Genomic DNA, 15,740 nt, shown 5'->3' with positions numbered 1-15,740 from the left:
GGGAATGAATCCAGGCTGCCTCCAAAATCCAGTCTGGCCACAATGTTGGCTCCTTCTCAAAAGTACTGAAGGCTGTCCTGTCTGCTGTTGTCCACATGACGAGGACAGATGGGGTTGAGCAAAGGTTGTAAGACCAGGCACTGGGTGCTGGGACCTGACCTCACAGCAGTAAACACCATCTACATGCATTTAGAAGCACAGGAGTATAGCTGAGATTTGTCCTGATATCACAGCTAAATTGTAGACAGTAAGTCAAGTTAATTTGGCCTCAAGACAGCTTCCATGTCTGCCCTGCAAGCACAGACTCAGCTGGTGACACTGACTGGACACTTGCTGCTAGCAAATGCACAAAATAAGCAAAGAGACAGCATATAATGAGAAGGGTATTTTCCTGTAATTTCTTTCAGTGATGTTAAGTGACCTTTTGTTAATAGATGTTTTCTGTAATAAAAAGGAGATAAATTTTGGTGCTGGAACAACGTTTTAAATCCTGGGTGTCCAACTTTGCCTGAGCTGCACTGAGTGAAGAGAAATTGCCTTGGGTGCATATGAAATATATGATATAGTTAATGTACATAAATAACAGAACTTCTTTTATTTTTAAATATTTTTTATTAAAACGTAAGAAGAGATGGGCAACAAAGACATAATGTTTTAAAGTGACTCATACTAAAGTACACATCAATTAAAACCATGAATGTTACAAATCTGAGGGATTTTTCCTAGCTCAGCTCAGGTTCTGGCACATGCACAGGAAGCATCTTTTATCACAAAATTAGGCAGATCAATTTTGTGACATTAGTCCAACATTGTGCTGATACAGTGATATAGATGAAATCAAAGTATAAGGTGTGGCAGAGTAACCAAATCACATCAGAAGCACCCAAACGTCTGCTTTAAGCCACAACATTGTATGAAGTTCTGAGAGAAAAAAGACTCCAATGACAAACTCCAGTTTGCTGATCAGTGGCTTGTTGTGCCAGGATGTTATGACACGGGATGAACCCAAGAAAGGTGGAGCTATGGTTTCATCACTCCAATGGAAGAATACACATTGCCATAACATCCATTGCAACATTGCTCTTTCCCCCCCGGGTATAGCTCTTTGTCATTTCTGGTACTTCAGTGAACAAATTCCATTGTGTGTTAAATCATAACAAGTAAGCTATAAAATGTGAATTCAATAGACATAGACAAAGGCAAACAAAGCAATTTGGTCAGTTTAAGCAATGTGGAAATGAAACCATATTTTGACTGGGGAGGCATCAGAGGAAAAGTCTGAGATTTGAGAACATGATAAAACAAACCCAGACCTCCCACGATACCAGTGTGCATTGTGCACTGGGGGCCACTGGCTTGCTGACCTCTTCTCTCTGAATGTGAGAAGATTTGCCATTTTGTCCTCAGCCTGGGATGTGGTGGTCCAGTTGTGGGTATTGGTTGTTTTCCCACCTTCAATGCATAAAAAAATTCATATGCTAGAGAATGATGGCAGCAGCTTTCATAGTGGCAACTACGTGCTTATCCAAGAAGTAGCCAGTCACTTCTGCTTTCTACCAAAACTTGCTTGAACCTTCTGAGAGATGTCCTTTATGATAAGAAGTAAACAGGTCACAGATTTCAGGTTGCAGTCTCACTGCTGGAACTGAGAGCACTGATTGTTCTGTGGAAAACAAAACAAAACAAACAAACAAACAAAAAAAACAGGTTAAGGAGAAAGCTGCAAAATAGTCCTTTTCTTACACTGAGCTACCTTCCTAATACTCTCCTGCAAACTAATTCAGGATCCTATTTTTCACATCTTCTTTCCTCCTGATTTTTTTGGAAAAGGATTTCTTTAATCTAGGCTCCCTTCTCTAGAAATCTCATCTATGGTTTCTTTTCTTTTTTCTTTTTCTTTTTCTTGGAGCAACCAGCAAAATATTATTTGGTAGAACAGTGGTGGGAATGCAATCCACTAATCAAAAGGATTCAAATGGATCTATGCGCTGCCAAGCTCTTTCCTTCCCACCCAGCAGAAGAGGAAAAAAAAGAAAAAGAAAAAAGAGATAGAGCAAAGGCACGGAGCTTCTCTCCTTCAGCAATCTCACAAATGCAAAACCTTCCACTCCAGTGACTCCTCATTAACTTACCAAATCTGACAGTCTAATTATCGTAGCTGCTTCACGCTTAGAATAAATAAATACTAAAGTGGGTGTTTAAAGAAATTGAGCAGTGAAATTCAGTCATCTAGACAGTCAATAGAGAGAGAGTTTATTTTAAATTTTTATATTCTTATGTATTTATATCATTTTAGGAAAGATAATGAGATAGTTGTCTTTCAGGCTAATTGAGTTCCTAGGCTCATGGCTGCTTGCTGTCACAATCTCAAACTTAGCTTTAACTTTTGTGCCTTAGAAATCTGATCACTGCATCCCCATTTGCTCTTTTCTACTGGTAACTGGCTGAAGGCAGAAGTGCACCTGAGGATGGGAAATAAGTACATGGAACTTCCAGACTGCATGTCTTTGACAACATAACAACTAAATCTTCTCATATTTGCATTTAAGAGCATTAAAAGGAAAGTGAAAGTTAAAGAAACCTTACATATAACTTTGCAATTAGACAAATAACAGAAAAATGTCTGCCAACCTCTGATACAATAGCATCTGCCTCTGTGAAAGGTATTAGCAGTGCTCCCTCCCAGAGCAGTTCATCTCTCTGAACAATAGGACCTTTATAGAGATTCTCTGGCTAGAGATCAATGGGAGCTAGAGCATTTGATCCATGTCTGTAGGACTTTGTTTCCCCAAGTCATGTGGGCCAAACTTGGTGCCAGTTATCCTTTTGCAAGAGAATAAGCTGGGGAGTGAGCAAAGGAAATCGTCTTTCTTGTCCTTTCCATTGCCTTGTGCTCCTAAACCTGCAAGCATTGCGGCTGCTCTGGGCCAATGCCCAAGGAAGCTCTTAAGCAGGACAATATGCCCAGGGACTCGAGCCCTTGGCATGCTGCTTCCTGGAAACATCTATGAGGTTGTAGTGTCTCTTTCTGAGGATGGTGACTTAATGACATAGCATAAAACCTCAGAGTCCTGTCAGTATTTTCACAAGCCACTACTGTGGAGATCTGGCCACAAGAGCTGAAGAATGTTTTGCCTGAATTAAGTGAAGATTGGCTTTATCAGCTCACAGAAAAAGACTGCTTCTCATTCAGCAGTGACAGCTGAGTTGCTACTCATCACCAGCTTTGGTTTATTCCCTCATAGACACACTATAAACTGGATTCATATACTTGGTGGAAACGTCAATTTCTAGGTGTCTGTATCTGATTTTCAGTGAAGGATGTCCATTTTCTGTATACAGAGGTGGCAAAGCACACATAAGTGAGTGTAAAAACCTTTTAGCTATGTAGAACACAGGGAAGGCAGCCAACCCAAACAAGCTGTCTGTGAAAGCCAGCTCTTCTTTATACATGCCCTGTGTTAACAACTACCAGAGTTAGCTGATCCCAGTGGAAATGGGATTTTTGGTAGGCCGTGCTTGCAGCCTTAACATCCCCATGCCTAAACTTGCTTTGTGTAAGTTTAGATGCAGCAAACATTAAAATAACAGTTCTCTGTCAAAATCAAAACTATCTCCCCCTCCTTGTCTCTGAAGGCATAAATATGGGGAAGTTTTAGGACAAACAGGAAAGTGTTATCATCACCTGGCACACTGATCTTGAATTGCTTCGGGGAGCCCACCTGTAACCAAAAGGAGCAAGCCTAGTTTGATCTGCAGTTTCATGGCTGGAGCTCTTTTCACAATACGTTTTGCTGGCAACTCCCCGGTGCTAACTCCAAACTCCACTGTTCACCCTCCCTGCCTACTAGCCTGCTTTAAAGCATTTGTGGCCAAAACAGATGGAAATAAACCAAGGTTATGACTAAGAATATTAGACTGAAATTGTTATTGCATCTGACTTGACAACGGAGTAAAATACCTTCTCAGGAAGCGTTTTGCACTTCAGGACTGACGCTGGGTTGAGAGCACAGTTCATGCTTTCTTGATTCAAGAATCTCATCTTTCTTCCAGTAGTTATTGGAACAGATCACAATTGGTCAGAAAACATTCTGCTTTAGCAGGTGGCAAAGGTTAGGCTGAAGTTTTATCAGAGATACTGTAGTATAGGGCTACACTCCACTGATAATTGTCTCAGGATTGGCTTAGGCCAGAAAAAGGACACTAAATGCTCTCAGAGGACAAAATCTTTTCTTGCAGCATGAGTTACTCTTCTTTTTTTCTTAGCACTTTGCATCCAAATGAGCATAAGCAACAGCAACTTGTTCCCCACTCTATGAGCTGTCCAGGAAGCACAGAGCCCCCTGCTCTCCTGCCCATTCCAAGGGCAGCAGCCAGGGTCTGGTCGTTCACATTCTCCTCAGTAATGAGAAAGATGCTATTCATAGGGGTTCTTTGAAACTCTCATTTCTCCAATTATTTTTTCCCAGGAACTGACCTTTGAAAAATATCCTCTGGCTTCCAGCTTGTCATAGCAACTTACAAAAAGGACAGTTATGTCTACAATTACTTCATAACAATAGAAAATAATTTCTTATGGGAACGTTATTTTTTTCAGATGTTGTTTCCTGCTTACTCTCACACACCTTGGATCAACCTCTTTCTCCTTTCACCTTTCATCTCCAACTCACTCTTTGCCCTTCTGCTTTAACTTTCTCCTTCAGAGGATGGGAACTAATAGCCAGCATCCTTCAGAACAAAGTAGGAACAGAATATATTTAAAACCTGCACTGTGTTATCATAGCAACCAGAATTTTAAAATGATACAGTTAAATTCTGAAGTAGTGCGATACTAAAATGACACAAGAGAACAAATGTCTTATGGCAGTAGGGATAGCTACATGGGAAATTATTCAGAATTGCCTAATTTTTACAGGCTTAATGAGTCACTCATGAATATGGTCTTGCATGACCATACTGCTCTGGTTTCTGCCCTGTGCACTTTGATTCTACCCACAGTATGTTGGTTGATAAGTTATTGCCATGCAGTCGCCTGTCCCAAAGGTATTTCTTGCTGTATTATGGAGATAATAAATATGGGATTGTGTAGAAACCCAGGTGAAATGAATCTCTGTAAATGTGTCTGAGCGACTGACACATTATGCCAATCTGTTTTCTCATTCCTTCTATTTCTCCTCACTTTCTCCCTTACTCTCACACTGTCTGTCTCTGTACCTGTTTTTTTCCACACTCTCTCTCTCTCGTGGCACTGACACTTTCATCTTCTCCCTTGGGGATTGGAGATGTCACTGCGGGAAGTGCTTGTCCGCCTCTCCGGCAGCAGCAGAGCCCTGTGGCTTTGACAAACCTCATTTAATTGGGAGGAAGCCAGGAGGGTTTGAAAGAACTGAAACATCCACGAAACTCCTTTTATCAGGCATAATTTAAACTCTGCATGGAAAAAACCCTATATGTATAAAGAAAAGTCAACTTCCCTCCTGCTGTGCGTGCTCCCCTCCTCCCCCCCCCACCCCCGGCACAGGCAGGCTCCTGTGAGATTCCATCTTTTCATTTTTCTAAAAGTGTCAAAGTAGATTTGTGCTCTGTGGCTGGGTGAACAGAAAAGGAATGCAGATGTCTCTCACTCCTGCTCACGCACACACAGCACCTTCAGAAGGGCGGCAGTTTGGGAGAGATGCTGGCTGGCTGCTCCTTCACTTGGGATATGTCACAGAAGCCAGAAATTAAGTTTTCAAATAGCTTGACAACACAGTCTTAGAAGGTTTCTTCTTAATTGCCCCTATCTTTAAAAGAAAAATACCAGAAAACAAACCAGCATAGCTGGTGCCTGGGAGACAACAGAGAATGCAAGGGCTCGCTGGCCTGCCTCCCAGCAGAAGGGAGCTCTTCCCACTGAGAAACAGAACCTATAACTTGTGGGACCCTATATGTATTTATCATCAGCTGAGGGCAGGAAAGGCAGATGCGTGTGATGTGTATATGCAACTGCGTGCTTAAGAAAAGGCAGAAAGGGGAAAAGAAAATAAGTCAGGTAAAACTGAGGGAGAACTGGTGTGACAGGGTATGAGGAACAGCTGTTGCTTCCAAACATCAAAGGGATGCAGGAGGAGCAGACCAAGGGAACTGGGGCTAGCACATCATGCTGAGCAGCTGCGAATTCAGGACATTGGGAAGGACCAGCATGCCAGTTACAGTGAATACACAGCTTGAGCCAGCCTGAGGAAAAGCTCAGGGCCCCTAGGGCTATAGAATGGGGGAGAAACAGCCCATCAAAGCACACAGACCTCAGCTTTGAAAGTGCAGAATGGGCATATCCCATCCAGGTCTACTTCTGTTTTAACTCTGTGGTGGAGTGGAAGAAAATGGAAAAACAAGCTGTGGAATTTGCACTGGGATGTAAACTTTTGCAGCATACAGGAGTGGGGAGGGAGGGCAGGAAGAAACAAGATGTCCAGGTACAAAGTACTGAAGAAACTGAAGTGAATGGATATTTGAAGTAGGTCTTTGTTGGTGAGGTGAAATCAAGGATCAGCTTACCAGCAGGTACTTGATAGAGCTGAGGAGGGAGAGGGCTGAAGAAGCCATGAAGAAGGGCATCTTGTGCAGAGATTCGCCCTGGAGGGAAAGCTGTGAGCATTCTGGAGGCCAAGTCCTCTGCAGCTGGCATCCTGCTCAGCCTAGCAAAACAGATGGGAAAAGTAGTCCAGGAGATGAGCACAGGCTAGAAGGCCGGAACAAAATTAGATCCAGCCCTTCTCAGAGCTTGAGGCAGAGATAGTGATCCATGGAAGCTGGATAAGCTCACCACAGATACATGGCTTCCTAGGACATTTACTTTGCCATGTGAGCTTGGTTATGTTGAGGAATATATCCAGGATCTCAGTTCAGGCTTATCTTTTCAGGGGAGTTTTGAAAATTAATTGTTATTTTTTAAAGCAGTTTGTGAGTAAAAGGGAAAATGCTGGTGGGTGAATTGCATCTTACATGGCATAACTGGAAAGTTGGAGGTCAGTGTTAACAATTTACAGGGAGAAGTGCAAGTACACAGAATTACCTGAGTGGTCCACTGAGCAGATCGGAGGTCAAAACTGAAAAACTAGAGTAAATACCTATTCCCCATCTCCTACCCTAGCACCAGTCATGTATCTGGTTGTAAAATGTGTTAGGGATTCAGGGAGATGAGTCTACTTTCCAGGGTGAGAGATAAAATTAGATGCAACACACATGCTCCAAGCCCAGCAGATGCCAAAGCCAAGCAGCTGCTTCCTAGAGGAGCATGCAGCTGGGGACAAGGAAGTGGAGGAGAGAAAACAAACCAACAAGCAAACAAATAAAAACAGTCATTTTGTTTTACAGCTTTTACTTTTTTTGTTTGCTCTGATTATGTTTCAGCACCAGGAGGCCCCTGGAGCCCACTCTGCTGGGCTTCATCCCTCTGCCCCCAGTGCCCCATCCCCATGAGACCACGGCCAGTATCCCCCACCCCTCCTCTTTCCATTTGACACGGCAGCAATTTTGTTCAGAGGGTATAAAATGTCTAAGAAGCATTTGTAAAAGGTATCCAGCCTCACCATGGTACTTAAGGGCTGAATTCTCACCTCCTGCAAAACAGTTTAAGTTTGTGCAGTCAGGGGTGCAGGGACAGACGGGGAGCTGAAGCATCCAGAGGTGCTTACTAGATCCATGCTACCCAGGATATGGTGGGATCTTATCCGAGCCCCTACTGCCCCATAACCCAGCTGCTGCAAGCTGCCACTATGGCAGCCTCCCACACCGCTCAGGCTTCCTGATGACAAGCAAGCTCTGCACACATCTCCCCTTTGATTTCTTAATTGGCCATAGAGAGTCATGGCTGAGCATTCCGTGTGAAGCTGCTCTTTCCTTCTCAAGAGCCAAGCGTGCTAACATGGCCTTGGGCTGCCTTATAGGTCTGGGGCCAGCCCACATGCAGCCAGAGCTCTGCCATGGCTCGTCAGCATGCAGCAGTGAGGGAGCCTGTCAAGAGACTGCAGCCAAAAAGCAGAAGTGTAGTATAGCAGAGTTTCAAGGAACACAGTTATTTCTTTGTTCAGACTGAGAGAGGGTCTCTTCTGTACTAGGACGTATGTTATCAGGGGTTGGGATGTACTGAGCTTTGTGTCTTTCCGAAGATGTGTGTGACAGTGGCTGGCATCCCGGCAACCTGTGTTTGCTGAAAACTTCAGCAAGTTTGTTCAGCAACTCAGAACAGTCTGGGAAACACAGCTCTAAAGGACAGCATATTTCCTTTGAGCAGTGGTAAATCCAAAGTGATGAGCTGAACAGATAATGAACAGCAATGATGAAAAATGTGGCTACATCCACAAAGAACGGTTGATTCTTGACCTGAGTCCTGAGGACAGATCCTATCTATCCTTTTCTATGCATCTATGAAGCTTGTTGTGTGTGAGAGACCTGTCAGAATCAGTATGGGGAGTGCTACATTAATGACTCTCTGAGTTGTTAGGCACTTTGCCTGCTGATACATTTATTTCACACATGTATATATATATATATATATGTATATGTATGCATGCATGTATGCTTGTGTTTGCATGCACATTATAAATGCTTGAAAAATGCTCATTTCCTTTACAGGCTCAGGAGTGTTTGGTGGTGTGGAGTGCCTGTTCAAGCTGAGGTATGTAATCAAGGCCCTAGTCTTGTAGATTTTGGCTACTGAAGAATGTGAATTTTCCTCTCCTAACTAATCAGAGGATTGTTTCATTGTCTTGTGTAAATGCTGCTCTGGTATGTCTTTCTTACCACTGTTGAGCAATGTTCCTACAGCATGTTTCTAGAAATGAAAATTGAGACTGTGCAAAGTCTGTCTTTCGTCTGGGCAAGAGGGCCTGGGAAAGCAGGACCTTCTGAATCAAATTGTGCCCCGCAAAAAGCTGCACATAATATCCTCGAATTGCTGCTTATCTGAGAACAATCTCTCTTCCTCATAGCATAATAGCCCCACTTTGTGCCTACCTCTACTGCCATCTCTCAAAACCAGTTGCATAGCTGATGTTAGATTTACTTTTTACTACAGAGCTACCCTGCTCTTCCTCAGCTTGCCAAAAGAGCTCATTTCAAGCTAAATAATTGCATAAAGAAACAAATAAACCCAGAGGCCATTTTGACATTGCCGTTACAGGTAGCTTACCTGTCAAAGATCACTCCAAGTCTCTGAGGTCTCCTGGAAGCAACGAGTTCTAGAAAGTGTAATATGCAATCACATGATGAAACAAAAAGCAAGCCAAAACTCATTCTTTGAGCCCTTACAAAAACACGTGCTCAGAATTTCAAAGGACCATATAGAACCTGTCATCTTAATATTTATAAATATACATTATTCCTATAGGATTTGAGTACCAGCACTGATGTTAATAAGACTGTTCCAATTCTGCAACCCTTTCCTTTCATGCATCGTAAATACAGGCTTTGGGCCTCCATCTGTTACAGTGAGAGTCTTTGCTTTGACTTCAATAAGGCCTTAACAGTGAGGAAGCAGAAAGAGGTTTGCAGGTCTGCATCCCCAGCTATTACTCACAAGGGCTACTGAGGCTCATGTATTCCCATATGGGCACGTGGGGCTTTTCTGCATGGACGTGGCAGAAGGACTGTGGACAAAACAAAGGCACTTGGATCCCACTCTGTTTTTGCCCACTGCTCTTGCTGTCAGTTCCTCACTAAGTTCATCATTCATCATGTTAACCATTTTCATGCATGCTTTGTACTTATTGATTCAAGCATCTCTACCAGACTGGAACATTGCAGAGTTTGCAGCTTTGGGAAGCTGTGTTGTTGTTGCCATTCTTCAAGACTAAACAGTACGGAATATGTGGAGAAACACATTCTTCAAATGTTTTCTTACAACACATGAATTTTCTCAAGCTTAGCTATGAATAAATGGCTTACATGTGGAAGATTCCCCTTGCAGCTGATTAATGAAGACATTTTCTTGCATCAGAAAAGCCATAACATTAACTGGCCTATAATGGCCTCTAAGTTTGGTTGGGCCTTATCCTGCAAAGTCCTATGGCATCTGCCCTTCTTTGTGCCAGGGAGCACACCATGCTGCTCAGCTCAGCCACGCTGTTCAGGGACAGAAGTGTCCAGCTGCAGATGAAGCAGGAGGTCCCTTTGCCTTCAACCTGTGCAGCCATTTCCAGAGCAGCAGGCCCTGGGGCTGTGTCACTCTGTGTCTGACTTGATGCACAGACAATTTGAAAAAGTGCAAATGGCTGAACTTTCAGCACTTAACCTTTGCAGCAGCAATCTTTCACCATTAAGCCAGGCAAGCAGGTTGTTAAACCTGTCTATCACAGTGTAAGTAACAGGTCACAGCTGAAGCATTCTCTTACACCCAAATAGTAAGGTAATTTGTAAAGCAGTAAATGGCAATATAATCTGGGGTAGGATTCATGACTGCTTAGGTGCCAGAGCTCTGGAATTATCACCATTATATAGAAGATATATATATCTTTAGTAGCCTCTACCCTGGTCAATCATTGAGATTAACTCTGGCAGAATGCTCCTCTTGGATTGCTATTAACATATTCTCAAGGTTTTCCTTCCTTCTCCTTTCCCCCTCAACTGTAATAAAAGTGTTGAAATAAATTGTCTGTATCGAGTAGAGATGTAAAGTTTCCAGGAAAAAGAGAAGAAAACAGAGTTAAAATAATGGTTTGGATTCTGGGGGAGGGCAGGGGGCAGGTTTTGCCTCTTCACTGAACTGGCCTAAAACTTTCAGATGCTGCAACACTCTGCCAGAAAGTTTTGATTCACTGGAAACTTTTCATGGCAATATATCAAATCCCTTTAATATTTAACAAAAGTGTCAAAATTACTTAAATATTGTTACTGAAATCTTTTAATTTTAATATTCTTCAAGGAGTTTAATATAGAAATTAAAAAATGCAAGTTCAGTTGCTAATGGCAGGGCAAAATGTCTCAGTGAAATCTAACTGGAACATCATTTTGCTTGCGTGAAACAAAGAGGAAACTGGACTTTCCTTACCTTACAGATAGTAATACCAGCTCACTTGCTGGGAACTGGGAGGAATACTCAAATTGCTATGTCTTGAGCAAGATTCTTAACTATAATTTAATTTAATAATTGTCTACAAGGGGTAGTAAAAGAGTCAGTAAGCCAACTACTGCTGTCCCAGTCCAAACAAATCTCTCAGTACAGAATTCTGCTTGAGTGAGGACAGCCAAACTTGCCACTTAGAGTAGACAGAGCTTTGATTATAACTGGAAGATATGGGTAAGAAAACACCATGTCTCTACTCAAGATTTAATGCAGTTAACTAATCCACTTTAAATCAGTTCAGATTAATCTCCTGACTGACCCCGTATAGATAAAACCGCAGAGAATTCTGAGGTCCCCATTGTGTTGAGCAGGGTAAGAGCAGAGCAGTAAATGTTTTTCCTACTGTAAAGATTAAGACCAATCAAAAACTGTAAAACAGTGTAAACAGCTATTCCTTAAAGGTGAGAGATACCACTCAAAAAAGTGGATGAACTACTGATTTAATCATCTTACAGTGATGATACACACAAAATGATGGGATCCTGTAGGGATGATTGGCTTTTTTTAACAGTATGAGTAGATCTGAAAGGTAGTGCTTGGGTTTGTTATTTTCTATCAGTATGCAGTGCAGTGTGTGCTAATGAGGAAATACCTCCCTATATGAAAACCCAGGTGGAAGTGGCTAATGAACTGATAATGAGGCAAGCAAGCCAGAGGACAAAAGTTAAACTTTCCTAATTGATGAAGAGAGAGATGCCTAGTACTGTTGGATGAAGGTGGTGAGGTTGCAGGCTCGAAGAGAAAATTTCTCTCATTAAGTGAAATCTGTGTGGCTGCAGGACAGGATGAGCTCTGCCCATGTGGCAGGCTGTAAAGTGCAGGCTGTGCCCAGTGCCAGGCAGATAGGGAGTTTCCCTTCAGTTTGGCCAGCATATACTGTGCCTTAGTTGCAGCACAGCTTTTCCCTTCGGGATCAAAGCCGTATGCAGTTTATAATGGCAATAAGAATTTCATTATTTTAGAATTCAGTTTCCAACCGTCCAATTTATTAAATGAAGCATCAGCATAAAAAAGCGAGATTAAAAAAAAAAAAAAAAAAAAAGCAGCATTCAGAGTTCAGACTTCATCTGCATTTTCAAAAATGCCAGTTGTTTGTGTTTCACTGCCTGCTGCTTGTTGCCTCCATCTGCCGGTGGCATTTTGGAAAAGCAGGAGATAGTAAAAATGTTATCAGGAGAAAGAGTTGACTATGGAAAGCTTTTCTCACTCAGCATAGCAAAGCTTGCAGACATCTGAAAAACGAGGATTAATACGAAAACTATTGGTGTACCTGAAAAAGCCAAGTGAGCACCATGAGTCTGCAAAGGGAAGCAATACTATACCTGGCATAGGAAACTTTATAGTCAGTCTGTGATAAATGGAGGAGCAAAGCTCGCTCACAGCAAGTTACAGCTCACAGCAAGCTCACTGCATTATAAACAAATAAGCACTGCTCCCCCTCTTTGCAATCCAAATGTCAGAAAAATGAAGCATAAAATGATGCATTGGGTGCTCCAGTATTCCCAGTTTCGCAAAAGCACTAGCTTAATGTCATGGGCTGTGATTCTTAATCCTTTCCTGCCCTTGACCCCTGCTGTCTAGATTCAAACTTGTAACTATTAATGGGGCTGGATCAAAACACTGGCCTTCTGGTGTCACCAATGGTGTTTAGAGGGGATTTAAACTCCCTGCTTTTCAGTGCAGTGAAATGAACACAGCAGTAGATTAATGCAAGGATTTGAGCTCACACAGCATGAGAGCTTTCAAAAATAGTGTTAACAGAGCTACAACTGCCTCTTTCAGGGAAAGCAAAATGAGGGGAACTGAACAAATGAACAAACACCAGGCAAAGCCTTGTCGCTACGGGCTGGGCTCCTAAGAACAGAGAACTGGGGAGAGGGCCAGTGAGTGCACTGGGACATGGGGCTGGAGCTCTCCCAGCCCTGCACACTCTGGAGGAGCCAGTTCTGAAGCCAGGGCTGGGGGAATGTCTTGCTTTGAGGCTCCACGTCTGTGTGTAACTCACTATCCCAGATCTCCACAGGACAGAGGGCAGGAGATCAGAAGCTACAGGGCTGACCAAGGAGTTTCTCGCCTGCCTCCCTGCTCTCCTGGGTTTGGGCACGGGCTGAGATTTCATCAAACTTCAGGCAATGGGCATGGGGAGCATTTCTGAATTTCTCTGAGCTAGAGGGCACGGGCACTGGTGGACAAGGATTGTCTTGCACAGTTCTTTCCCTGACAATTTTCCATAGAGGAGCTAGGGTAGCCACTCTTCCTGCAGCTGCCCTATGTGTGCCTGACTCTCACACTCTCTGTCTCCTCTTCAGGGTTTGCAGCAGGATGTGCTCAAGCCCACAGTAGTGACAGGAAAACATCTAAAAGTTTCCAGCTTTCATTTCAAAGATTCCTACTAATCCACCTAGCTCAGGAACCCTTCCAGTAACAACCTCAGTCTGGGGTTGAGCCTACACTGCTGAATCCAGTGGGAGTTTTGCCATCAACTTCAATGAGAATAGGATCACACCTCAGAGCTTTGTTTTGCGCGTGTTCGTGCTTTGCCTCAGGCAGGAACCTGTTTGTTTGTTTGCTGCCTGTGCTCACTGCAAACATCAATAGGACTAGCTAAAAGCATTCAAGCCATCAGATCTGGGGAAGCTTCCGAAGTTTGTTTGCTTATCTGAACTGTCCCAGGCACTGGGATTCACTCCACTGGGCTGGGAAGAACCTCAAGAGGGAAGGTTTCCTCAGGCAGCTCCAGAGCTTCCACTTGGTGACTGATCCCCGGGGGGACAGCAACACTTGTGCCTCGGGGAAGAGGGGGGAAGTATTCAGGGCATGTTTAAAGCAAATAGCTTTAAACAAAGAGACTGATTTGCCTTTTTACTGGCAGCCTCATCAAAAACTGACTTGGTTTAGTTCATGACTAGAGCATAATCTAACCACATATGCACAGCGTTATTCTAAGTGGGCTGGTTTCTACATCCCAGGTTTGAGCCATGTGGTTGGCTCCACTGTGTAGCTGGAGCATCTCGGAGCTCCTTCAGCAGGCTTTGAGGAAGGGAAAGGATGCTGGCTCTCCAGTTGGCAGAGGTATTGTCTCAAGCACTGGTTCAGCACCCCTTTTCCATGTTCTTGCCAGCACGGAGGGATGCTTCCACAGGAGGGCATCCTCTTCTGCACTGTCTCCTGCATTTCTGTCTGCTCTAGCCACGAATGCCACCAGCATCATGGCATCACGGCACAGGGCGCTTCTGGCCCACTGTAGTCCATTAACAAAGCATTCTATCTAGTCTGAAAGCAGTTCAGGTTTGATATACTGACTGGAGCTATTTCCCTGGTGCCTAGGTGCGTGTCTTCTCCTCCCAGCCCTGTCACTGGCATCCTCCGCAGCGGCAGAGGACAGTGCTGCTGCTCAGGCAAAACAGTGCTAGGAGGAATTATTGTCCAGGACAATTCTGGGCATCCAGATATTCGGTGTTGATTCTACTAATTTCTTCATTAGTTTATCATTTGTGCTCCCACTTTTCAAGTATCCCTCAGTATCAGGAGAGTTTTGGGCATTGTATGCAGAGATGACTGCTGTCAAAAAATTGTCATTGGTTTGTCATCCACATGAGTGTGTCTTTCTTCTCTTCAAAACATGTAGAGTACCCAACCAAGCTTTCAGCAAGTTAAAGAAGAAAGTGCTTCCTCCAGCTGTCTACTCTGTGCTCACTCCCTATCCAAATTAAACTTGCTGTGGACAGCGACACATTCCCATTTCACGCTGGTTTGATTAATGTGTCTCAGCTAATTGTGTGAAGGATTCCAGCCTTTTTGACTGTGAGACCAGGTTATTGTTCAGCCAGTCATGGCTACCATGTGAAAATGGGGGCTGTTTAGTGTTCATGCACCAAAATCAAAGGAGGGGCATCTTGGACTGGGTCACACAGCAACACCCACTTCTTTGAAAAGATGTTACTATGCTCTACTAAACCTGTAAACCTCTTGCTCAAAGCACGTCTTCTCCCTCCTCCTCTTCCCCCTGCTCTCTTTTTTTCCCCTCCAGAGAGACAGAATCCCCCCATACTCTCTTAGGGTACAAGAGAGAGAGAATGGCTAGACTGCAGATGGGTGGATTTCACATTCTAGGGTTTTTAATATTTCACTTTTATATTTCTCTTAGAGAATGATCCTGCTGAGAGGCTGAGAATCAGTGCTCATCATTTCCCCCTCACTGACACTTGAATATATTTTCCCAAGAGAAAACATTAAACAAAAAGAGAGAGAAAGACAGAAAGGGGGAGAGAGAGAGAGGGAGAGGGAGAGTGACTGAGCTAGCTTTTCAAAGCATACTTCTCAACCTGCCCACATCAAAATAAGAGACAACTGGCCCTTTGAAGTCCAGGACACAGACTTCTCTACCAGCCCATGTGGAAATAAAAGAAGCCAGCTTTATAAATCACACAGATTTCTCACCTTGCCCACATCAAAATCGGGGACAGTGACCTTTAAAACCGAGGCTTAGGGCCCCCAAACTAATTTCCATAAAAATAAGAAGAGTTCAGATAAACTGTGTCCCCTGGTACCTGTCAGCTTTTCCAGTGTAAAACAGGAGACATTGGTCCTTTGCACTGAGGACTGGGGACTAACTAGAGCACTTGGGACAATGAAG

At 43.4% G+C, this 15,740-nt stretch overlaps 1 protein-coding gene across 1 annotated transcript in view; it reads right to left on the bottom strand.

Moving 5' to 3' along the window:
- Positions 1 to 589: 589 nt before the first annotated feature.
- The window catches only part of CDK15 (cyclin dependent kinase 15), a 34,777-nt gene continuing 19,626 nt past the window's right edge, over positions 590 to 15,740 (bottom strand). Inside the window, exons 11-13 of the mRNA XM_010713462.4 lie at positions 9,173 to 9,221; positions 6,538 to 6,677; positions 590 to 1,663 (exon numbers count right to left, since the gene is read on the bottom strand). Of these exons, the coding sequence (XP_010711764.1) occupies positions 1,554 to 1,663; positions 6,538 to 6,677; positions 9,173 to 9,221 (299 nt within the window). The 3' untranslated portion in view covers positions 590 to 1,553. The remainder of the gene's footprint in view (positions 1,664 to 6,537; positions 6,678 to 9,172; positions 9,222 to 15,740) is intronic.

The sequence above is a fragment of the Meleagris gallopavo genome, chromosome 7 (assembly GCF_905368555.1).
Source record: "Meleagris gallopavo chromosome 7, MGAL_WU_HG_1.1, whole genome shotgun sequence".
NCBI classification, from domain to species: domain Eukaryota; kingdom Metazoa; phylum Chordata; class Aves; order Galliformes; family Phasianidae; genus Meleagris; species Meleagris gallopavo.
The sequence above is the reverse complement of the archived record's forward strand: the minus strand, read 5'-3'. Positions and strand labels throughout refer to the sequence as shown.